Here is a 26,397-nt window from a genome sequence, read left to right on the forward strand (position 1 = left end):
GACAATCTGTATCATCATCACGGGATTACCTCATACAAGTGTCTTGTAGATACCTGTTTTGTCTTCTAGTAGATATTTCTTCTGTAAGAAATTTGCTGCTGCATACTGGATTTTATTGGGGTTTTAAATTCTCTTTTCAATTTTGTTCCCATTTAGTTGTGCGATGAGCTTATCCATCTTTTTAAAATAATGATACAAAGGAGATTTGTGGAGTAAATTACCAAGACGGTTTCAAAGTGTCAGTAGCCTTTATTGTTCATGTTATGTGTTATTACAATTGAACAAAGTAATCTTAAATTATAAGGAAGAACAAAAATATTGCCTTTGCCTTCCGGTTGGGTAAATGAGAATTCATGGCACATAATATCATTTGCCACAATCACTTAAACAAATATTTGTTGTTGAGCACTTTGCTTATAAGTTTCGCGCTGGGAGAAATACAAACTCTGCTGAGCGTCCATATGTGGTTAACTATGCAGAAACGTATTTCATCATATACGAAGACACATATAATATACATATATATTTTTCAGAATTTGCTTAAATTTCTACATAAGAGTCACTGTCGCTTTGAAAGAAATACGAAGCGCTAAATAACTATAACCGAGTCATCACTCGCCTCATAATTAATCTGCGTATGGTGGGCAAAAACGCGTACATCGAACACAACGAAAAATCACATCGCGGAATGCTAGAATCACAAATATGCGTAAAAACTGAAGTTCGGCGCCTGCTGCGGCTGCTCTCTGCGACACGAGGCTGGTGTGTGGGTTGCCTGCACGGCAGGCGCCACGGCTCCAGCCTACAGGTAGAGAGTGCCCAGGCGCTTGTGGCTGCTGCCGCCGCCGCCGCCCAGGGACAACTTGGGCTTACGGCCTACCGCCGCCCCTGCAGGCGCAGCCGCCGGCAGCTGAGGGCCAGCGGGGGGCGGCGCGTGGTTGTGGCCCTTGTCGCCCCCGCCGCCCCTCAGCTCCCAGACCAGGTTGGTGAGCGAGCGCGGACGGCTGAGCCGCCGTGACCGCTTCTCGGGCAGCTTGGCGCCCGCCCCGGAGTCGCCCGACGTCCGGCCACCGGAGTGGCTGGAGTCCAGCGTGCCGTCCACCTCCATCGCTTGCTGAAAGGCAAGACAAAGCGCGAGTCAGCCAACAAAATCACTCGCTTCACAATACCTAGTCGTTGCATGCCAGAGATCAGTACATTCGAACTCTTTAACATTATCCACTACAGTCGCATAATTGCTAAGCATGCTATAGCAGAACAGTAGCTAAATAAAATGATGAAAAAAACTGACGCCGCGTTTCTTGCTATCTATTTAATATAATTGGCGATGTTTTAGCTACGGCGTCGAGTAAAGAAATATTTAAGCTTTTCTTTTAACGACCGTTAATAACTACTAATTTTGCGTCACAATCAAAGTTAGTTGGCATAAAACTTTTCTGCGAATGGTACCCCACCATATCCTAAAAAAACTGTTACCTGTCAAGGCAACTTTTCGGCCACGGTCACAGTGACCTTCTCGGTCTACTGGTGTAATTTGCTGTCCAGAGTCACTTATATTTTGTTATGAGTGCTCACTGAGCATGACATATGTAATTTTAAAAATCGTTGATATGATTGGTTTCTTAACGCGGAATGAGCGGAAATTTTATTTTTATACGTTACTGCGGTGGACGGAGTGGGGATACGCTTTGTATATTACTTTTTGCAGTGTATGTGCCATGATTAGTAGTAATCGGCAAATGACACGTGAACTCCTGTTTTCTTTCAAATGGACACTGGCCACGCGCTGACAGTTATTTGCACAAAATATGTTTGCATTCCTGTGATAGAATATATTTGTAATAATACACGTCCCTGAGTTTTCTCCCCCAAGACAGAACGTACGTAACACATTTCATGTATGAACTATGAAAGAGAGAGAAAAAGAGAGAGAGAGGAATACAGAAAGAAAGTAATGAATATCTAATGCACATTACAAATAGGAACAGATTCTACAAAGATATGGCCCCATGCGTTAAGATTTTTAATTCCGAAGCCCACTTAAATAACTCCAGTGGTCTGACAAGACGTAGGCCTGTCACCTGTCGCATCCAGTTTGGTACATCAGAGACTGGGGATATAAATACGATACTCACACACGGGGGATAAATCCAGTTAGGTTAATAAGTAAGATGATTTCACATGTAACAAATTCAGACATTCTCCACGACGTTTGGTAAAACAGTCAACAAAATTTTTTAATTGTTCGTGAACACATACGAAGTGAAGAAAAATACATAGTTACACAAAGAGACAAGATTCTGAAATCAAATAAAGTTCATAGTACAACCTGGAAAGATACATGAAATGAACTGACGCAAAATTATAGTAACAAAAATTATGGTTCAGGCCAAGCATAATTCAAATATTTGGAAACAGTAACTAGGGAAACGTGAAATACGGCTGAGAGTTTCTTACGATGAAGAAGAGAGCATTAATTTTTTTATGGATTTAACCTCACAAAGAGCTCAACAAGATACTCGAACTTTCGTTTTTTTTATTCTACGTATTTATTTTTTTTTTATTTATGGTATGTAAAGTTCAGAACTTATCACTCTGACAAAACAGTTAGACGTAAATCTAAAAAATTCTCGAGTAAATCGACTTTGAAGCTTTTCAAGCGTCTTTAGTAACCTACAGTAGGGCCAACGTTTAGACAGGCAGCTTGGCTGTGTGGTAGAGTGGTCGTGTGTCCACTGGGTGGCTTGCGTTCGATTCCCGGCTACAGAAAATTTTTAAACAAGGTTGTTTCACGAGCATTTTCGTGAAACGCAAAATACATAAAGATGGAAAAAAAATCGGTAGCCCTTGTGACTGGTAGCTGTTGCATTGTTGATCTGAGTCTCCTTTTGGTCAGAATGTTTTTCATTTGTTCTCTTTCACTTGCAATATCTACGTCATTTAAATATAAAATGCATCGAATATATGCAAAGTAACGCATATCTAATTGTAATGTTCATGAAAAATGCACGTCATCTTATTTCGAAACACATATCGCACACAAAAATCCAATATTCATTGCAAATATAAATTCTCAATTACTGATCTTTCAGAAATATTGTTAATAAACACCGTTTAAATTAAAGAAACATATGATTTAAATCTTCTTCACACTTTTATATTTTACTCTCCATTGAAATGATCATAGAAACTACATCTTTGTTTAAAAATTTACCATAGCCAAGAATAGAATGCAGACCGCCCATATGGCAGGCAAGCTTTCTGTCACAGAGCTATGCTACAGTTGAAAAATCGGCATTGAATTACGGAATTAAATACGCTCGGAAACCTTAAAAGCCGATATTCTCGAGAATTTTTAGAGCTGCATCGAATTTCTTCGTGGAACTGCAATTTGAGTTCTGAATATCACGTACCATAACATAAATACAAAAAATTAGAAAAATCCAATTACAGTGTAGCGATTTTGTCAGTGCGTTACTCAAGAAAAAATTTAGTCTGCCTAAAAAGTATTATTGTCTGGTAAATACAGCATACGATGAGATGTGAAGAGGTGAAATCGTTGAAATTCGAACAATAATTATTGGTGATATTCCGATCCTATAGTTTAGATCACGAACTAACAATGTTATGTCTGATAAACATAGGCAAGACAAAAGGTAATATAGCAATATGAAAACATAAGAAGAAAGCGTAAAAGGTCCTACTACAACATCTGGTTATGTAAACAGCCAGTTCTTAACTTCAATAGTATGCCAAATTACAGGTATTACACTTAAAAAAGCATCTCATGTTTTCTCAAAGACAGTTTACAGGACCACTGGGATATTTCTAGGTTTTATTTATGTAACAGTTCAGTCTATATCGTAATTAATTAATAAAACTTAAACACTTCACTCCTTTCGACCGATATGCTAATTTTAATGGCCGAATCGTAAGCGTCAAATAAATGTATGTTGGTGATGCATATAGCGCCACTTAATTGATATTTTTATTTGACATTACAGCGCACACAATTCAGTAAACACCTTTCACTTGTAAAATATATGCTGGTCTGGTGAAATATCTTATATTTATTTCTTTTCGTTTGATATGTATGCTTTTTCATACAAGTGTACATTATTACAATACTTGTAAGATCACCGGACAAATTATTAGTCACCGCCTTAAAGGATCATACGTGTCGCTCTGTGAAGGTGCAAATAATGCAGAACTGGTAAGGGGCGGTCTCGTGACCCCACCTGTGACGTAAGTCATGGCAGTGAAGTGGTACGCAGGTGCCAGTCGGCGTCATGGAAGGGTGCGGTGCGGTAAGTTGTGCCAACATGCAGACGTGACAGAATGGCAGAAATGAGGCATCGTCTGTGGATGTGCCTACGATGACGCCGTGAATGAAGTTGCCGATTTGCTGGTGTATCACTGTGGGCTGTCCAACGTGTCTACAAGGAATGGTGCATCACTCGCTGCCATGCAAAACGCCCCAAGAGCGGCGGTCGCGAGAAGATCATAACCGACAGGGGCCGGAGACGAGTGTGACGTATTGTCAGTGACAATCGGTTTCTAACGCGACAAAAATTGCTGCTGTCAGTGAATGCTGGTCCATTTCTAACAATATGCCAGCGAACATTGCGAAAGGACTTGCATTAACTGAGCAATTTCAGCTGGGTACTTCGCAAAAGGCTATTGTTACAGTGGTTAATAACCTGTACGTCTTCAGTTGATCAAACAACCACAGGAACTGGACGGTAACGGTCTGGAGTCGTGTGGTGTGGTTCGACGATGTGCCAGTCTCCTCTTTTTCAAATAAACCGAGGCGTCCACTGCAGTGAATGTCCATTGTGGCGATTAACTCTGAGATTCTGGATGGTGTTGTTCAGGTCAGAGGTTGTTCTATGGTGTTTCGCAGGCGTTGTTCGTACCATCATTTGGTCCCTCTCATTCAGCTGCCATGAACATGAACCTCTATGTTTCTTTCAAACTTTCGTGTAGATCTTCATTGTGAGAAACCTGTGTAAACATTTGTATTCCAAGATGGCACCGCCGTATCTTCGGCACAAGACGCGGGTCGATCTGGGAGGCCAGCTTCAACCGTTACGGACCAACTATGTGCGGGACACTCGAGCACCTGTCATATAGTCCTGGTCTCTCCCCATGCGAATAACGCGCCTTCGGTCCGTTTAAAAGGCCTTCAAGGGTCAACAATTACTCTCGGACGCGGATGTGCAGCAAGCAGTTCGGAATTCTTCACGCAACAGGACCACAGTGTCTTAACAAACTAGTATTTTCGACGTGGTGGGTCGGTGGGATGACTACCTCAATACTCACGACGATTTTATCTAATTGGAATGCCGATTCTGGATAATACGACTTTCGAACGGAAACATTTGATTGCCACTTATAAATTACTATGAATATTGCGCGCTTGTAAGTGAACTCGGGGACCTACGAAGTATGTGAGAAAAGTAATGAGATTGACAAACTCTGCGAGCAGTCTGGCAATGCTGTGTTGTTCTACTTGTGTAGACCGGTGTATTCGTCCCTTCCAGATACTCAGTCCGAGTTTCGGCTATGTACAGCCATCACATGATTTTTGCGAGCGCCGTGGGAGAAGTTGCGTTTATCATGTGTGTTACGAAAATGGAATAGCGGAATTTAGAACAAAGTTATGGCATCAAGTTTTGTGTTAAGCTTGGGGAATCCGCGATTGTGCCCTTTGAAAAGTTGAAACAGACCTACTGGGAACATTCCTCATCAAGAGCACAAGTTTTCCATTGGTACAAATCATTTCTGGAAGGCCGAGAACACATTGGTACCGTCCCGCATTGCCGTTTAGTGAAAAAAATAAGAGCTTATGGCGTATCGGAGCAGACTTGCGATTATATTCAAAGATTTCTTGCAGATAAAACTGAACAAGTCGCTCTTCACGGAACAAAATTGCTAGATGTGAAGGTAATGTCCAGAGTACCACAGGGAAGTGTGATAGGGCCGTTACTGTTTACAATATATATAAATGATCTAGCAGAAAGCGTCGGATGCTCTTAAAGGCTATTCGCAGATGTTGCAGTTGTCTATACCAAAGTGGCAACGCCAGAAGATAGTAACAATTTGCAGAACGACCTGCAGAGAATTGATGAATGGCGCAGGTCCTGGCAGCTGATCCTGGGGTAAATAAATGTAACATATTGCGTATACATAGAAAAAGAAGTCCACTGCTTTACAGCTACACTATTGATGACAAACCGCTGGAGACAGCGTATGCCGTAAAAATCTAGGCGTAACTATCCATAGTGACTTTAAGTGGAATGACCACATAAAACAGATAGCGGGAAAAGCATGTATCAGACTCAGATGCATCGGAAGAAGCTTAAGGAAATTTAGCTCATCCACGAAAAGAGTGGTTTGTAAGGCGCTGGCTCGCCCGATTCTTGAGTACTGTTCATCTAGATAGGATCTGTATTAGGTAGGACTGCTGGAGGAGGTAGAGAAGATCCAACGAAGAGCAGCGCGTTTCGTCACGGAATCCTACAGCTGGCGAGAGAGCGTTACGGAGATGTTAACAAACTCCACTGGTAAACGTTACAAGAGAGGCGTTGTGCATTACGGAGAGAGTTACTATTGGAATTTCGGGGCAGCACTTTTCAGGAGGAGTTTGACAACATATTATTTCCCCCAACATACATATCGCATATTGACGACGAGGAGAAAATTCGAGAAATTAGAGCCAATACAGAGACTTACCAACAATCACTTTTCCAACGCACTATTCGCGAGTGGAACAGGGTTGGAGGTATCAGATAGTGGTGCCGAAAGTAACCTCCGCCACACACCATTACGTGGCTTTCGGAGTATGATGTAGATGTAAACTGAAGATGAACCTCGCTCTGGGAGACGTCCAACTTCAAAAACCGACGAAAACGTCGAACATGTGCTTGCGTTTGCTCCTGTGAGATTGTTCCTCCAGAACAAAATATCAACCAAGTGTTTTTCAAATACGTTCTAGAAAGGCTTAGTAAAAAGGCAAATCGAATGAGAACGGCCAATGAAGAGAAGTGAATGCTGCATTGTGACAACGCCCTATGTCAAATGGCCACACCCATCACGGAATTTTTGACCTTAAAATGCATTTCTGTTGTTCCACAACCTCTCTGTTCAACTGATTATTAATTGAAACCCTCAGCTGCCGATACGTGTTGTTGAAATACCTCGATGGGGACGGCTGAAAATGTGTGCCCAGACCGGGACTCGAACCAGGCATCTACTGCTTGCATGGCAGGCGCTCTATCTGTTTGAGCCATCGAGGACACAGATAGATAGCGCAACTGCAGGGACTTATCCCTTGCACGCTTCCCGTGCGACCCACATTCCCAACTGTCCACAATGTTGTTGTTGTTGTGGTCTTCAGTCCTGAGACTGGTTTGATGCAGCTCTCCATGCTACTCTATCCTGCGCATGCTTCTTCATCTCCCAGTACCTACTGCAGCCTACATCCTTCTGAATCTGCTCAGTGTACTCATCTCTTGGTCTCCCTCTACGGCTTTTACCCTCCACGCTGTCCTCGAATACTAAATTGGTGATCCCTTGATGCCTCAGAACATGTCCTACCAACCGATCCCTTCTTCTAGTCAAGTTGTGCAACAAACTCCTCTTCTCTCCAATTCTATTCAATACCTCCTCATTAGTTATGTGATCTACCCATCTAATCTTCAGCATTCTTCTTTAGCACCACATTTCGAAAGCTTGTATTCTCTTCTTGTCCAAACTATTTATCGTCCACGTTTCACTTCCATACATGGCTACACCGCATACAAATACTTTGAGAAACGACTTCATGACACTCAAATCAATACTCTATGTTAACAAATTTCTCTTCTTCAGAAACGCTTTCCTTGCCATTGCCAGTCTACATTTTATATTCTCTCTACTTCGACAATCATCAGTTATTTTGCTCCCCAAATAGCAAAACTTCTTTACTACTTTAAGCGTCTCATTTCCTAATCTAATTCCCTCAGCATCACCCGACTTAATTCGACTACATTCCATTATCCTTGTTTTGCTTTTGTTGATGTTCATCTTATACCCTCCTTTCAACACACTGTCCAATCCGTTCAACTGCTCTTCCAAGTCTTTTGCTGTTTCTTACAGAATTACAATGTCATCGGCGAACCTCAACGTTTTTATTTCTTCTCCATGGATTTTAATACCTACTCCGAACTTTTCTTTTGTTTCCTTTAGTGCTTGCTCAATATACAGAATGAATAGCATCGGGGAGAGGCTACAACACTGTCTCACTCCCTTCCCAACCACTGCTACCCTTTCATGTCCCTCGACTCTTATAACTGCCATATGCTTTCTGTACAAATTGTAAATAGCCTTTCGCTCCCTGTATTGTACCCCTGCCACCTTCAGAATTTGAAAGAGAGTACTCCAGTCAACATTGTCAAAAGCTTTCTCTAAGTCTACAAATGCTAGAAACGTAAGTTTGCCTTTATCTAGTCTTTCTTCTAAGATAAGTCGTAGTGTCACTATTGCCTCACGTGTTCCAATATTTCTACGGAATCCAAACTGATCTTCCACGAGGTCGGCTTCTACCAGTGTTTCCATTCGTCTGCGAAGAATTCGCGTTAGTATTTTGCAGCTGTGACTTATTAAACTGATAGTTCGGTAATTTTCGCATCTGTCAACACCTGCTTTCTTTGGGATTGCAATTATTATATTCTTCTTGAAGTCTGAGGGTATTTCCCCTGTTTCATACATCTTGCTCACCAGATGGTAGAGTTTTGTCAGGACTGGCTCTCCCAAGGCTGTAAGTATTTCTAAGGGAATGTTGTCTACTCCCGGGGCCTTGTTTCGACTTAGGTCTTTCAGTGCTCTGTCAAACTCTTCACGCAGTATCATATCTCCCATATCATCTTCAACTACATCCTCTTCCATTTCCATGATATTGTCCTCAAGAACATCGCCCCTGTATAGACCCTCTATACACTCCTTCCACCTTTCTGCTTTCCCTTCTTTGCTTAGAACTGGGTTTCCATCTGAGCTCTTGATATTCATGCAATTGGTTCTCTTTTCTCCAAAGGTCTCTTTAATTTTCCTGTAGGCAGTATCTATCTTACCCCTAGGGAGATAAGCCTCTACATCCTTACATTTGTCCTCTAGCCATCCCTGCTTAGCCACGTTGCACTTCCTGTCGATCTCATTTTTGAGAAGTTTGTATTCCTTTTTGCTTGCTTCATTTACTGCATTTTTATATATTCTCCTTTCACCAATTAAATTCAATATTTCTTCTGTTACCCAAGGATTTTTACTAGTCCTCGTCTTTTTACCTATTTGATCCTCTGCTGCCTTCACTACTTCATCTCTCAAAGCTACCCATTCTTCTTCTACTGTATTTCTTTCCCCCATTCGTGTCAATTGTTCCCTTATGCTCTCCCTGAAGCTCTGTACAACCTCTGGTTTAGTCAGTTTATCCAGGTCCCATCTCCTTAAATTCCCACCTTTTTGCAGTTTCTTCAGTTTTAATCTACAGTTCATAACCAATAGATTGTGGTCCGAGTCCACATCTGCCCCTGGAAATGTCTTACAATTTAAAACCTGGTTCCTAAATCACTGTCTTACCATTATATAATCTATCTGAAACCTTTTAGTATCTCCAGGGTTCTTCCATGTATACAACCTTCTTTCATGATTCATGAACCAAGTGTTAGCTATGATTAAGTCATGCTCTGTGCAAAATTCTACCAGGCGGTTTCCCCTTTCATTTCTTAGCCCCAATCCATATTCACCTACTACGTTTCCTTCTCTTTCTTTTCCTACTGTCGAATTCCAGGCACCCATGACTATTAAAATTTCGTCTCCCTTCACTACCTGAATAATTTCTTTTATTTCATCATAAATTTCATCAATTTCTTCATCATCTGCAGAGCTAGTTGTAGCTGTTTGTAGTAGCTTACTCGCACTCCTATTTTTTTATTCATTATTAAACCTACTCCTGCATTACCCCTATTTGATTTTGTATTTATAACCCTGTATTCACCTGACCAAAAGTCTTGTTCCTCCTGCCACCGAACTTCACTAATTCCCACTATATATAACTTTAACCTATCCATTTCCCTTTCCAAATTTTCTAACCTACCTGCCCGATTAAGGGATCTGACATTCCACGCTCCGATCCGTAGAACGCCAGTTTTCTTTCTCCTGATAACGACGTCCTCTTGAGTAGTCCCCGCCTGGAGATCCGAATGGGGGACTATTTTACCTCCGGCATATTTTACCCAAGAGGCCGCCATCATCATTTAATCATACAGTAAAGCTGCATGCCCTCGGGAAAAGTTTTGGCTGTAGTTTCCCCTTTCGAAGGTTAGTGTTACAAGGCCAGATCAATCAATCATCCAGACTGTTGCCCCTGCAACTACTGAAAAGGCTGCTGCCCCTCTTCAGGAACCACACCGTTTGTCTGGCTTCTCAACAGATACCCCTCCGTTGTGGTTGCACCTACGGTACGGCTATCTGTGTCGTTGAGGCACGCAAGCCTCCCCACCAACGGCAAGGTCCATGGTTCATGGGGGGGCTGTCCACAATCTACATACGCAATGTACTCGCGCACACTAAGGTGACGATTCCAGTAAGAGTTCGGGCAACCTGTGCGGATTCGCACAGACGAAGGTCAATGGCTGGGTAGCCTTTAACTACATATATGAAGAGAATAACAATACTATCTTCATACTATATGTTAGGTAATTACGTATGAAGATTGTGGACAGTGGGGAATGTGGGATTCACGGGAAGCGTGCAAGGGATAAGTCCCTGCAGGCGCGCTATTCATCTGTGTACTCGGTGGTTCGGATGGATAGAGCGTCTGCCATGTAAACAGGAGATGCCGCGTTCGAGTCCTGGTAGGGGTACACATTTTCAGCTGTCCCCATCGAGGTATATCAACAACACCTGTCGGCAGCTGAGGTTTTCAATTAATTATCATTTATTCTAGAAAAGCTGCACGGTCATCAATGATATACACTCCTGGAAATTGAAATAAGAACACCGTGAATTCATTGTCCCAGGAAGGGGAAACTTTATTGACACATTCCTGGGGTCAGATACATCACATGATCACACTGACAGAACCACAGGCACATAGACACAGGCAACAGAGCATGCACAATGTCGGCACTAGTACAGTGTATATCCACCTTTCGCAGCAATGCAGGCTGCTATTCTCCCATGGAGACGATCGTAGAGATGCTGGATGTAGTCCTGTGGAACGGCTTGCCATGCCATTTCCACCTGGCGCCTCAGTTGGACCAGCGTTCGTGCTGGACGTGCAGACCGCGTGAGACGACGCTTCATCCAGTCCCAAACATGCTCAATGGGGGACAGATCCGGAGATCTTGCTGGCCAGGGTAGTTGACTTACACCTTCTAGAGCACGTTGGGTGGCACGGGATACATGCGGACGTGCATTGTCCTGTTGGAACAGCAAGTTCCCTTGCCGGTCTAGGAATGGTAGAACGATGGGTTCGATGACGGTTTGGATGTACCGTGCACTATTCAGTGTCCCCTCGACGATCACCAGTGGTGTACGGCCAGTGTAGGAGATCGCTCCCCACACCATGATGCCGGGTGTTGGCCCTGTGTGCCTCGGTCGTATGCAGTCCTGATTGTGGCGCTCACCTGCACGGCGCCAAACACGCATACGACCATCATTGGCACCAAGGCAGAAGCGACTCTCATCGCTGAAGACGACACGTCTCCATTCGTCCCTCCATTCACGCCTGTCGCGACACCACTGGAGGCGGGCTGCACGATGTTGGGGCGTGAGCGGAAGACGGCCTAACGGTGTGCGGGACCGTAGCCCAGCTTCATGGAGACGGTTGCGAATGGTCCTCGCCGATACCCCAGGAGCAACAGTGTCCCTAATTTGCTGGGAAGTGGCGGTGCGGTCCCCTACGGCACTGCGTAGGATCATACGGTCTTGGCGTGCATCCGTGCGTCGCTGCGGTCCGGTCCCAGGTCGACGGGCACGTGCACCTTCCGCCGACCACTGGCGACAACATCGATGTACTGTGGAGACCTCACGCCCCACGTGTTGAGCAATTCGGCGGTACGTCCACCCGGCCTCCCGCATGCCCACTATACGCCCTCGCTCAAAGTCCGTCAACTGCACATACGGTTCACGTCCACGCTGTCGCGGCATGCTACCAGTGTTAAAGACTGCGATGGCGCTCCGTATGCCACGGCAAACTGGCTGACACTGACGGCGGCGGTGCACAAATGCTGCGCAGCTAGCGCCATTCGACGGCCAACACCGCGGTTCCTGGTGTGTCCGCTGTGCCGTGCGTGTGATCATTGCTTGTACAGCCCTCTCGCAGTGTCCGGAGCAAGTATGGTGGGTCTGACACACCGGTGTCAATGTGTTTATTTTTCCATTTCCAGGAGTGTATGTTCTTTCGAGAACAGTTCCTATCTTCGTATCTCTGTTCAACTGATCTGAGTGTTTGTGACTTTTTTCTCCTCCCGAAATTGAAAAGTGTCTTAGAAGCATGTCATTATGCGACTCGGGAAAAATTTGAAATGAATCTGATCGATGTGTTAAAGGCGTTACCAATTGAAACCTTTCACCACTGCTGCCAAGATAAGGAACAATGACTGAGCCGTTGTACAGCTGCCAAAGAGAACTACTCATAGAGGGACATTATTCTTGTTTGAAAAAAATTAAAAACTTTGGTATACAAAAAATGATTCTCATTACTTTTCTCACAAGCCTCGTGCAGTCGTTGATTCCAGTAAAAACTCGCTTCCCTTGATGAAATAAGAAGTGCTACTCCCGTCACACTAATGGAAGTGGGTGTGTCGGTACCTGCAGGTTGGAGAGCGACTTGTAGCGGACGCCGAGCGGCGGCGACCCCGGCCGGCTGGCCGCGTTGGCGGAGGCGCTCTTCTGGCGGTGCAGCAGCTGGCGGCCGTGCTGCGCGCCGCTGCCGCCGTGCTTGATGTACAGGCCGCCGCCCCCGCCGCCCCCGCTCGGCGACTTCTCCTTCACCGTGGGCACCGCGACGCCGGCGTCTTTGTCCTTGCGCCGCGTCCTCTTCTCCGCCTTCTGCACACGAAACGGAAATAGGCGTCAGCTGCTGAACAGGATGTGTGATTGGCGTAAAGAATGGCAGCTAACTCTACGTTCAGCAGGGGCATACAGAACAACACCTGGAGGGGCGCTTCTTGTGCTAATGGGGATCTGTCCACTGGACATTAAAATCCGAGAGCAGGCCGCCTGGTACTGGGCGAAGAAGGAGAATAGGGATAAGATAAGGGAGATACTGGGGTTTACGCTGGGGATAAAAATGCGATTAAAAAGAGAGGGATCGAACTATGGCAGGAACAGTGGAACAACGAGGATACGGGGCGCAGAACCTATGAGCTGTTACCGGGCATAGAGGAACGAGTCAAACTTATGTACTTCATGCCTACGAGAGGAATGCTGCACTTTCTTACTGGACATGGACCCTACCCGACATATCTATGTCGGTTTGGGAAGCAGGCTACACCCGCGTGTGACTGTGGTGCTGTGCAAGGCTCCCCAGAACATGTGGTGTATGAGTGCCACCTCTTCGATGACGTAGCCAACGACCTACGACAACAACTTCCCATTAACGACACGTACCATCTACTAAGGCATGACAACACCTTCAATGTCTTGAACAAGCTGACAGACGAAATCTCGAAAAAAGTCCTTAAGAACTTTCTAAGAGACCACCATTAAACAGTAAAAAATTACACCAACTCAGACCCCGTGCACCTTTCCTGTTCCGCCGGGCCGGGACTTGGCCTGCCGCTTCACGGCTGGAATCGGCCTTACTCTGGACTAGGGGGGGGGGGGGGGAAGGGGGGGGAAGGGTGTACAATAACCGGATAGGACCACGCACCAATTATGACACTAGATGTAAAATTAGGTTAGATGTAGAAGATAGGATAAGGCTTTTAGGATAGACTGCAGCGAAACCAAGTTACTGGACAGCCCAGTGCCAGGGGCATGTCCACTGGGATTAGCTTAGCGGGCCAGGCCAACATCTATCAGGTTTATAGAGCACTGGCACACCTGTAACGCTGCAGGTAGAATAAGTTTCTTCGTAGATTAAGTGGAATAAGGAACCACATAGCGGTAAGAACATAATTAAGATTACCTGTAGTGTGGAATAGAGAGCTGCATTTTTCTGTATGATAATAGGACCCACTAATGTAGTTAGGTAGTGGGTTAATATGTATAATGTAATGAATTGAATAACTCTAAATATAGATAAATATCAATTAATGCAGATGAATCGGAAAAAGAATCCCATAATGTTTGAATACTCCACTAGTAGTGTAGCGCTTGACACAGTCACGTCGATTAAATATTTGGGCGTAGCATTGTGGAGCGGTATGAAGTGGGACAAGCATGTAATGGCAGTTGTGGGGAAGGCGGACAGTCGTCATCGGTTCATTGGTAGAATTTTGGGAAGATGTGCTTCATCTGTAAAGGAGACCGCTTATAAAACACTAATACGACCTATTCTTGAGTACTGCTCGAGCGTTTGGGATCCCTATCAGGTCGGATTGAGAGAGGAGATAGAAGCAATTCAGAGGCGAGCTGCTAGATTTGTTACTGGTAGGTTTGATCATCACGCGAATGTTACGGAAATGCTTCAGGAACTCGGGTGGGAGTCTCTAGAGGAAAGGAGGCGTTCTTTTCGTGAATCGCTACTGAGGAAATTTAGAGAACCAGCATTTGAGGCTGACTGCAGTACAATTTTACTTTCGCCAACTTATATTTCGCGAAAAGACCACAAAGATAAGAGAGATTAGGGCTCATACAGAGGCATACAGGCAGTCATTTTTCCCTCGATCTGTTTGGGAGTGGAACAGGGAGAGAAGATACTAGTTGTGGTACGAGGTTCCCTCCACCACGCACCGTATGGTGGATTGCGGAGTATGTATGTAGATGTAGATATACACTCCTGGAAATTGAAATAAGAACACCGTGAATTCATTGTCCCAGGAAGGGGAAACTTTATTGACACATTCCTGGGGTCAGATACATCACATGATCACACTGACAGAACCACAGGCACATAGACACAGGCAACAGAGCATGCACAATGTCGGCACTAGTACAGTGTATATCCACCTTTCGCAGCAATGCAGGCTGCTATTCTCCCATGGAGACGATCGTAGAGATGCTGGATGTAGTCCCGTGGAACGGCTTGCCATGCCATTTCCACCTGGCGCCTCAGTTGGACCAGCGTTCGTGCTAGACGTGCAGACCGCGTGAGACGACGCTTCATCCTGTCCCAAACATGCTCAATGGGGGACAGATCCGGAGATCTTGCTGGCCAGGGTAGTTGACTTACACCTTCTAGAGCACGTTGGGTGGCACGGGATACATGCGGACGTGCAATGTCCTGTTGGAACAGCAAGTTCCCTTGCCGGTCTAGGAATGGTAGAACGATGGGTTCGATGACGGTTTAGATGTACCGTGCACTATTCAGTGTCCCCTCGACGATCACCAGTGGTGTACGGCCAGTGTAGGAGATCGCTCCCCACACCATGATGCCGGGTGTTGGCCCTGTGTGCCTCGGTCGTATGCAGTCCTGATTGTGGCGCTCACCTGCACGGCGCCAAACATGCATACGACCATCATTGGCACCAAGGCAGAAGCGACTCTCATCGCTGAAGACGACACGTCTCCATTCGTCCCTCCATTCACGCCTGTCGCGACACCACTGGAGGCGGGCTGCACGATGTTGGGGCGTGAGCGGAAGACGGCCTAACGGTGTGCGGGACCGTAGCCCAGCTTCATGGAGACGGTTGCGAATGGTCCTCGCCGATACCCCAGGAGCAACAGTGTCCCTAATTTGCTGGGAAGTGGCGGTGCGGTCCCCTACGGCACTGCGTAGGATCCTACGGTCTTGGCGTGCATCTGTGCGTCGCTGAGGTCCGGTCCCAGGTCGACGGGCACGTGCACCTTCCGCCGACCACTGGCGACAACATCGATGTACTGTGGAGACCTCACGCCCCACGTGTTGAGCAATTCGGCGGTACGTCCACACGGCCTCCCGCATGCCCACTATACGCCCTCGCTCAAAGTCCGTCAACTGCACATACGGTTCACGTCCACGCTGTCGCGGCATGCTACCAGTGTTAAAGACTGCGATGGAGCTCCGTATGCCACGGCAAACTGGCTGACACTGACGGCGGCGGTGCACAAATGCTGCGCAGCTAGCGCCATTCGACGGCCAACACCGCGGCTCCTGGTGTGTCCGCTGTGCCGTGCGTGTGATCATTGCTTGTACAGCCCTCTCGCAGTGTCCGGAGCAAGTATGGTGGGTCTGACACACCGGTGTCAATGTGTTCTTTTTTCTATTTCCAGGAGTGTAGATGCTGCCGCCAACCGCTGACAGAGTTCAAATACTGATTTACAGGCTGTTAGACCGGCTCCTTAAGCTGGTACCGTGTCTCCAGTGTGTGTGTGTGTGTGACTTGCGGCAGACATACGAAGCGTGATTCAGCTGCACCTACCTATGCAACCCGCAACGCCTTCAAAAACCACGTGCGAAATTTTCATTTATCTCGCTGGTTACGGGCATACTACTAGTCCCATACAAAAAATGAACGGGATTTCTTTGTAGCAAATTTAATATAGTCGAGTTTCGTACTGGAATGCGTTTTCCCTAGTGACCATAGTTTTCTAATTATTCAAGAAAAACGTACAGATGCGTTTTTCTTGAGTAAATCGAAAAGTGTGACCTCCAGCGAAAACGAATCCCAGTATAAATTTTAACTACATTAAATTTCCTACAAAAAGGTCCTGTTCATTACTGTGCAGGTCTAATATATATATATATATATATATATATATATATATATATATATATATATATATATATATATATATACTTTTACAAACTTTTCCTCACACTGAATCAAGGAAAAGGTGATGTAAACATATGACACAAAATCCTTCGTTTCCGAGTTATTATTGAGAGTTGATGTTCAACGGCTTTCCAGGTACAGCCAAACAACACCACGTATCTATGAACCCGTTTGACTCAATGTATCCTAGATGATGTTGTGTTGTCAGGGAGATCGTTTACACTCGTCAGTCTTCAACGTGTCCACTGCCTACATGTACTACAGGTAGAGAGTTAACTGAAAGTGTTCCGTACAAACACGATAAGACATTCATTTCGTGAGCAAGGAGACATGATTTCTATGTACAGCCACGCAAATGGTAACGGAGACGCCGTTTCCAGACCGAAGACTGCCGAGTCATCCAACCTTCGGTCCTGTGTGTCGTCGTGTTGCCGAGACAGGATCCTTAACCCCACGAACTATTTACAGAGGAAGATCACATGTTGCTCGTACGCCTAACAACATGAGTGCACATTGGCTGCTATCTGGCGAACATGAACGAGCCAGGTATAAGCACAAGACAAATGGCCCTGGCATGTGATAGAGCCCCAAGTTCAGCAAAAAGGATACTTCACGAGCAACTCAAGCATCCGCATCATCTGCAACGTGTGCAGGGCTTGTGCCTGACAATTATCCACCACGGAAGATATTTTTCCGCTGGTTTGTTGCACAAACTGCCAACCCTTGTTTGTCTTTTCACTTTTGTTTGCAGAAAAGCCAACGTTTGGAAGAGATTCTAACAACCCTACCACAACAAAAGTGAAAAATTAATTATGATTGTAGTGTTGCTCACGATGCTAAATATTGCATTTTCGGGTAACAACAAAGTTATATTATGTGGCAGGTGTCATTAGAGCACAGTTAATAAAGTCATTTCTTGAAATAATGGATAAACTAGGCACTCATCATTTCGTGTCTCCCACGTTGGTCTGGTTGTGAACTCGTGGCTCAATCGTCGAAAATCTAGGTAGTGATGATTCCAAGCTCAGATGCAAAGAGGCCTAGGTGTTATTCTGCGCTATTCAAAAGTTTTATAGATGCGCTTCACAAACCATTCTTGAAGATTAAACTTTTGTAAGTTAGGACAATGGTGATGTAAAAAAGTAATCAGCACTCCGAATTTAAGTTACACTTCTCTTTTTTATTAATTTTGTTGCAACATCACTTCACAATATAAAACATACCTGAAAATATCTTCCTCACGGTTGAAGTTCACATTTTATAAACTGACTACAATTTGCGTCTTTTCAACATGATGACCAAGACTTGACTCTCTAATAACCGCTTACGCGCCCAAAATTCAGAGTTACAAGAACGTCAAAGATCAAAGTGACAAAAGAAAGAATACACATAAGAATGATATCATTGCAATATAAACATATTGATGTATCAAAGTACCTCTACATTAATGAAATCAAATCTGAATGTTGTCACAGTTATATGTTAATTATTTTACAGAAACAGAGCAGAATATGGCTGGTATCGAGAGGCTGAGGTGAGGTGCGGTAATGGTTACGTAATTCAAGTACAGTTACAAGATGGAATAACAAATTTCCACGACCAGCACAAATAGGACGACCGCAACCCTCATGCAAAAGTACAATCTAGATATTGTGCATCAGTTTAATATGTGAGCTGGAATTGTAGGTGACTATGCGGTGGAGGCATAAGTTCTTCGAGCACATCTTACAAGTGCTGTCTACAGGGGTTTATCCAGAACACCCTCCAAGACCTTCTAGAAGATATGCCCCTGCAAATGATGGAGTTCCAGCATATGTCTCAGAGTTCGAGGCACACTGGCTGCTGTCTACCATGACAGATGGACAGGTAAAGGAGGACTGATTTGTTCGAGGAGCTAATTCGAACTTTATGACTACCCCCTTGTGAGCCAGCTTTGTAGACCGTGGACACAACATATGCAGAAGGATTACGGAAAAACCAACTTATTACCTCCAAGATGAAAAATTCCCTCTTCCAGGTGACTGGTCACCGGCTCTAACGTCCACAGCATTCGGGAGGACGACTGTTCAATCCCGGGTCCGGCCATCCTGATTTAGGTTTTGCGTGATTTCCCTAAATCACTCCAGGCAAATGCTGGGATGGTTCCTCTAAAAGGGCACGGCCGACTTCCTTCCCCATCCTTCCCTAATCCGATGAGACCGATGACCACGCTATCTGGTCTCCTTCCCCAAACAACCAACCATCTAACGTCCACAGTAGCTCAGAGAATAAGCCCAGCGATATGGTCAGGAATGATACGTCGGAACGGTACACCCGCCTACCGTGCGTCGTCGAGTACTCACTTTCGCATACGCAGAGCACTGCGGCAAAGCGCGCGGTGCGTGTGTGTACTCACGTGGTGCTGCATCTTCTTGGTGGGGATGGTCTCGATGGGCGGCGGCTCGGGCGGCGACGCTGCGGCCAGCGGCACCAGGTGTCCGGGCGCAGAGGTGGGCGACAGCGGCGGCGACCCGCCGGGCGACGCCTTGTCGGCCGCGGCCGGCGCCGGCTGCGGGTCCGCGAACGGCGACCGGATGTTCTTGGGCAGCGGCGCGAAGCCGCGCACGTAGTCGTAGATCTGGTCGATCTCGTCGTACTCGTCGGCGAGCCCGGGCGGCGGCGGCGGGCAGCGGTTCTCGTCGTGGCCGCGGTCCCGGTCGCGGTCGCGCTCGCGGTGGTGCGACAGGTTGGCCGAGTCGGAGGAGGCGCTGCGCCGCAGCAGGTGGCCGCTCGACGGCTTGCTCTTCACGCCCGACGACAGCAGCCGCAGCGCCTTGGGGTCGCCCAGCTTCCCGTCCAGCACCTGCAACCACAACCCAGCGGCCGCTCAGTCTCCCTGTGGGAGTGACGCGTCCGAGCTAACAGAACCTATCAGAAGGAACAGGAGGAGGCCTTTTCACATACAATACGAGACTTTCAGGACAAGCCCGGTTGTCAGTCTACATCTATATCCATACTCCGCAAGCTACCTGACGGTGTGTGGCGGAGGGTACCTTGAGTACCTCTATCGGTGCTCCCTTCTATTCCAGTCTCGTATTATTGGTGGAAAGAAGGACTGTCGGTATGCCTCTGTGTGGACTCTAATCTCTCCGATTTTATCCTCATGGTCTCTTCGCGAGATATACGTAGGAGGGAGCAATACACTGCTTCACTCCACGGTGAAGGTACGTTCTCGAAACTTCACCAAGAGCCCGTACCGAGCTACTGAGCCTCTCTCCTGCAGAGTCTTCCACTGGAGTTTATCTATCATCTCCGTAACGCTTTCCCGATTACTAAATGATCCTGTAACAAAGCGCGCTGATCTCCGTTGGATCCTCTCTATCTCTTCTATTAACCCTATCTGGTACGGATCCCACACTGCTGAGCAGTATTCAAGCAGTGGGCGAACAATCGTACTGTAATTTCGGATTGCATTTCCTTAGGATTCTTCCAATGAATCTCAGTCTGGCATCTGCTTTACCGACGAACAACCTTATATGATCATTCCATTTTAAATCACTCCTAATGCGTACTCCCAGGTAATTTATGGAATTAACTGCTTCCAGTTGCTGACCTGCTATATTGTAGCTAAATGATAAGGGATCTTTCTTTCTGTGTATTCGCAGCACCTTATACTTGTCTACATTGAGATTCAATTGCCATTCCTTGCACCATGCGTCAATTCGCTGCAGATCCTCCCGCATTTCAGTACAATTTTCCATTGTCACAACCTCTCAATATACCACAGCATCATCCGCAAAAAGCCTCAGTGAACTTCCCATGTCATCCACAAGGTCATTTATGTATATTGTGAATAGCAACGGTCCTACAACACTCCCCTGCGGCACACCTCAAATCACTCTTACTTCGGAAGACTTCTCTCCATTGAGAACGACTTCCTGCGTTCTGTTATCTAGGAACTCTTCAATCCAATCACACAATTGGTCTGATAGTCCATATGCTCTTACTTTGTTCATTAAACGACTGTGGGGAACTGTATCGAACGCCTTGCGGAAGTCAAGAAACACGGCATCTACCTGTGAACCCGTGTTTATGGCTCTCTTGAGTCTCGTGGACGAATAGCGCGAGCTGGGTTTCACACGACCGTCTTTTTCGAAACCCATGCTGATTCCTACAGAGTAGATTTCTAGTTGCCAGAAAAGTCATTATACTCGAACATAATACTTGTTCCAAAATTCTGCAACAGATCGACGTTAGAGATATAGGTCTATAGTTCTGCACATCTGTTCGACGTCCCTTCTTGAAAACGGGGATGACCTGTGCCCTTTTCCAATTCTTTGGAACGCTACGCTCTTCTAGGGACCTACGGTACACCGCTGCAAGAAGGGGGGCAAGTTCCTTCCCGTACTCTGTGTAAAATTGAACTGGTATCCCATCAGGTCCAGCGGTCTTTCCTCTTTTGAGCGATTTTAATTGTTTCTCCATCCCTCTGTCGTGTATTTCGATATCTACCATTTTTTCATCTGTGCGACAAGCTAGAGAAGGAGCTACAGTGCAGTCTTCCTCTGTGAAACAGCTTTGGGAAAAGACATTTAGTATTTCGGCCTTTAGTTTGTCATCCTCTGTTTCAGTACCATTTTGGTCACAGAGTGTCTGGACATTTTGTTTTGATCATCCTACCGCTTTGACATAAGACCAAAATTTCTTAGGATTTTCTGCAAAGTCAGTACATAGAACATTACCTTCGAATTCATTGAACGCCTCTCGCATAGCCCTCCTCACACTACATTTCGCTTCGCGTAATTTTTGTTTGTCTGCGTGGCTTTGGCTATGTTTATGTTTGCTGTGAAGTTCCCTTTGCTTCCGCAGCAGTTTTCTAACTCGGTTGTCGTACCACGGTGGTTCTTTTCCATCTCTTACGATCTTGCTTGGCACATACTCATCTAACGTATATTGTACGATGGTTTTGAACTTTGTCCATTGATTCTCAACACTATCTGTACTTGGAAAAAAACTTTTGTGTTGAGCCGTCAGGTATTCTGAAATCTGATTTTTGTCACTTTTAATAAACAGAAAAATCTTCCTACCTTTTTTAATATTTCTATTTACGGCTGAAATCATCGATGCAGTCTCAACACTGATCCCTACAAATCAATGATTTTTTACTATCTTTCCGTTTACCGTTAACATTTCACTTTCCATTCCCAGTCTGATATGGCGCGCGGCGCTATCCTGTAATCTTGTTCAGAGCGCGCACAGTAATCGATTATAGTTCGCTGTCCTGATGCGGGTGGCGTTCCGGTGGCGATTGGCTATGACGTCGCTGGCGTGTGTTTGCGGTGGCCGGCGGAAAGCGAGAGGGTAGTTGGTTTTCCGGGGATTGCACGGAACGTGAAGTTCGCTCTGCCTGACCTGCTAGTGACTAGCGCTAAGGTTGTTGTGCCTCGCAATATGAGCAGAGTGGTCTGGGGCGGAGGCGACTCGCCGCTGTGCTGGCCATGCGGTGGTGATTAATTGGAGTCGGCGTACTTGTTCTTCCTGCCTGTGTGATTTGGAGTTCCGGTGGGGTCCTGTGATACTCTGGACCGGAGATAATTAGTTGCTGAATTTTGGAGTCGTCTGGCAGGTTAGGGTGTGGGCTCGGTTGGCTCTTCAGATTTTCCCCTGGAAGCTCCAGCTGCGGTTTCTGAACTTTTCTGATGTGGGACGGTGTTGTTGGAACCTTTTGTTGTGTGTGTGTTCGTTACGATATTTGTTGGTACTAATTTATTTGCTCAACTGGAGTCCTGCTCGGAGTTGCGTTCAAGTATGGCACATTTGGCAATCGAGTCCGCCTAAGAAGGGCGTTTTTGTACAGTATATACATAGTGAATTACTGCTGCTTCGTGTATGTGGTCTTCTGGGACCTGAACAACACGATCTCGTCAATTTGGTTGTGTAACAGCATTTAGTGGTATGTTCTGTATTTTTTTCTGTGTTATTATTAACTTGGTAGAACAGTCGCGTTGGTGTCGTGAAGGCACTTCTAAGACTGTGGTTTGACTATTCATGTGCGCTTGGCTTTTTTTGTTTCGTTTTAAGAAGCGAAAATTGTTTGAGATTTGTATGTGTTGGCTTCCGGCACATATTAAGAGCGACCGAATTAACGGCGCCGTGGTTATCATGTGGTGTCGGGATGTTATACTGTATTTTTGAATTTTATCTTGTGTTGATATTATCTGTCGTGTGTTACAGAACATAACCAAGGTGCGTAAGTGATGGGCAATTGTGGGAGGCATGTCGGGGAGCTCTCAGCGGTTTATTTCGGGGACCGTTTCTAGTGGGAAGGCTCCGAAGTGTTGAGAGCTCGCTCGTCTGTGATTGCGTTGGGAGTTGCCCTCACCCGTTGGTTGTATCAAATTATTATTTTGTTATTATATTTATTGGTTGTGTGTTGCGCTTCTTTAATTTTATGGTGCCACCGCAAACACACGCCAGCGACGTCATAGCAAATCGCCACCGTAGCGCCAACCGCACCAGGACAGCGAACTGTAATCGATTACAGTGCGAGCGCGCTCTGAACAAGATTACATGATAGCGGCGCGCGCCATATCACCAGTCGTCGTACCCAAGTACACATGCAGCTACTCGAGACGTGATTTACTAACCAAAGGCCTACAGCTGTGAAATGTCTCTCTCGTCCGTCCGTGCGAGCTCCCACGGTGCAGCGCGAAGTCACACTTACGACCGTGGCCAGAGCCCATATATTCTGGACGATGTACGGCGCACGAGGCAAATTACTTTATGAACTGCTGATTAAATTGAAAACAGTTATTGGAGGACCTGGATTTATTCTGTGTTCTGACGTTATCAAATCAGTCTAAATAAGAAACACCAGCTTCTCATTGACTTAAGAAACAGAGGCAATCTTCTCACTTATCCATTGTCTATAATCAAAGCCCTTTAGTAATCCACCATTTAAGTCTAGTGATATATACAGGATATTAGGGGTAAAGGTACAGATATTGTGATCATTGGCACCTTAATTGTATATGCGTTAGTGTGTTGGTAATTGTTTCTGTGTCTAACGGTCTTCCCACAAACACATGACGTAGTTTACTACCTTATGTTTTCTTCACAGTTGTAACTGTGCCATGAAATAGATCTCGAATGAGAATGTAAACTATATGTTCTGCGTCCACGCATCCACACCTCACACGTGACATGCTGCCCAGGGGAAAATGAAGATCAATAGCTTACTTGTGCTACTTGTATTTGGAAATACTAACCAACCTAAAAACATATTATGAGCAAGAGATATAAGTATTAGTCTGCAAATGAAATAAACTGATGTACACTACTGGCCATTAAAATTGCTACACCACGAAGATGACATGCTACAGACGCGAAAATTAACCGACAGGAAGGAGATGCTGTGATATGCAAATGATTAGCTTTACAGAGCATTCACACAAGGTTGATGCCGGTGGCGACACCTACAACATGCTGACATGAGGAAAGTTTCCAACAGATTTCTCATACGCAAACAGCAGTTGACCGGCGTTGCCTGGTGAAACGTTGTTGTGATGCCTCGTGTAAAGAGGAGAAATGCGTACCATCACGTTTCCGACTTCGATAAATGTCGGATTGTAGCCTATCGCGATTGCGGTTTATCGTATCGTGACATTGCTGCTCTCGTTGGTCGAGATCCAATGACTATTAGCAGAATATGGAATCGGTGGTTTCAGGAGGGTAATACGGAACGCCGTGCTGGATCCCAACGGTCTCGTATCACAAGCAGTCGAGATGACACGAATCATATCCGCATGGCTGTAACGGATCGTGCAGCCACGTCTCCATCTCTGACTCAACAGATGGGGCGTTTTCAAGACAACAACCATCTGCACGAACAGTTCGACGACGTTTGTAGCAGCATGGACTATCAGCTCGGAGACCATGGCTGCGGTTACCCTTGACGCTGCATCACAGACAGGAGCGCCTGCGATTTTGTACTCAACGACGAACCTGGGTGCAAGCATGGCAAAACGTCATTTTTTCGGATGAATCCAGGTTCTGTTTACAGTATCATGATGGTCGGAGCCATGTTTGGCGAGATCGCGGTGAACGCAATTGGAAGCATGTATTCGTCATCGCCATACTGGCGTATCACCCGGCGTGATGGTATGGGGTCCCATTGGTTACACGTCTCGGTCACCTCTTGATCACATTGACGGCACTTTGAACAGTGGCAATGGCTCTGAGCACTGTGGGACTTAACAGCTATGGTGATCAGTCCCCTAGAACTTAGAACTACTTAAACCTAACTAACCTAAGGACATCACACCACACCCAGTCATCACGAGGCACAGAAAATCCCTGACCCTGCCGGGAATCGAACCCGGGAACCCGGGCGCGGCAAGCGAGAACGCTACCGCACGACCACGAGCTGCGGACTTGAACAGTGGACGTTACATTTCAGATGTGTTACGACCCGTGGCTCTAGCCTTCATTTGACCCCTACGAAACCCTACATTTCAGAAGGATAATGCACGGCTGCATGCTGCAGGTCCTGTACGGGCCTTTCTGGATACAGAAAATGTTCGACTGTTGCCCTGGCCAGCACATTCTCCAGATCTCTTTCCAATTGAAAGCGTCTGGTCAATGGTGGCCGAGCAACTGGCTCGTCACAATACGCCAGTCACTACTCTTGAACTGTGGTAGCGTGTTGAAGGTGCATGGTCAGCTGTACCTGTACACGCCGTCCAAGCTCTGTTTGACTCAATGCCCAAGAGTATTAAGGCCGTTATTACGGCCAGATGTGATTGTTCTGTGTACTAATTTCTCAGGATCTATGCACCCAAATTGCGTGCGAATGTAATCACGTGTCAGTTCTAGTATAATGTATTTGTCCAATGAATACCCGTTTATCATCTGCATTTCTTTCTTGGTGGAGAAATTTTAATGGCCAGTAGTGTATATTGTTCACTATCTGATGTGTTCTGCACAGTTGTAAATGCGCCATGAAGTGGACTACGCCTGTCAGTATAGACATCCTGTTTTGTGTCTTCACATCCTCACAAGAATACCTGACCTTCTGCCCAGAACAAAACAAACATTAACGGCTTCCTCCTGCGACATGTGCTTGTAGGTGCTTTCTTCTTCTTCTGTAGTGGTCAATCCAAGGATTGGTTTGCAACAGCTACAATGGCAGCTTGTCTCCATTCTGTGCGTCTTTCAGCTTTTCTCTTCATTTCTTTATGGGCGTTACACCCCACATCTTTCACGATTTGATCCATGTACCTCAGCCGTGGTCTTGCTCTTGGTCTTTTTCCCTCGACATATCCCTCTATGATTGTGTTTAGGAGTCCTTTATGTCTTAATAGATGGCCTGTAAATTGCACTTTCTTTTAACAATGAAACTCCAGGAGCTTCTATTCTCACCTGCTCTTTCCAGAACCATTTCGTTTGTGACCTAGTCGATACATTTTATTTTGAGCATACGTCTATAGCACCACATTTCATAAGAATTTAGCTTCTGGTC

General features: G+C 45.7%; 1 protein-coding gene across 1 annotated transcript in view; it reads right to left on the reverse strand.

Annotated features, from left to right (window-relative positions):
- Positions 1 to 229: 229 nt before the first annotated feature.
- The window catches only part of LOC126191301 (uncharacterized), a 202,880-nt gene continuing 176,712 nt past the window's right edge, over positions 230 to 26,397 (reverse strand). Inside the window, exons 5-7 of the mRNA XM_049932129.1 lie at positions 19,294 to 19,740; positions 12,850 to 13,089; positions 230 to 1,114 (exon numbers count right to left, since the gene is read on the reverse strand). Of these exons, the coding sequence (XP_049788086.1) occupies positions 803 to 1,114; positions 12,850 to 13,089; positions 19,294 to 19,740 (999 nt within the window). The 3' untranslated portion in view covers positions 230 to 802. The remainder of the gene's footprint in view (positions 1,115 to 12,849; positions 13,090 to 19,293; positions 19,741 to 26,397) is intronic.

The sequence above is a fragment of the Schistocerca cancellata genome, chromosome 6 (assembly GCF_023864275.1).
Source record: "Schistocerca cancellata isolate TAMUIC-IGC-003103 chromosome 6, iqSchCanc2.1, whole genome shotgun sequence".
NCBI lineage: Eukaryota > Metazoa > Arthropoda > Insecta > Orthoptera > Acrididae > Schistocerca > Schistocerca cancellata.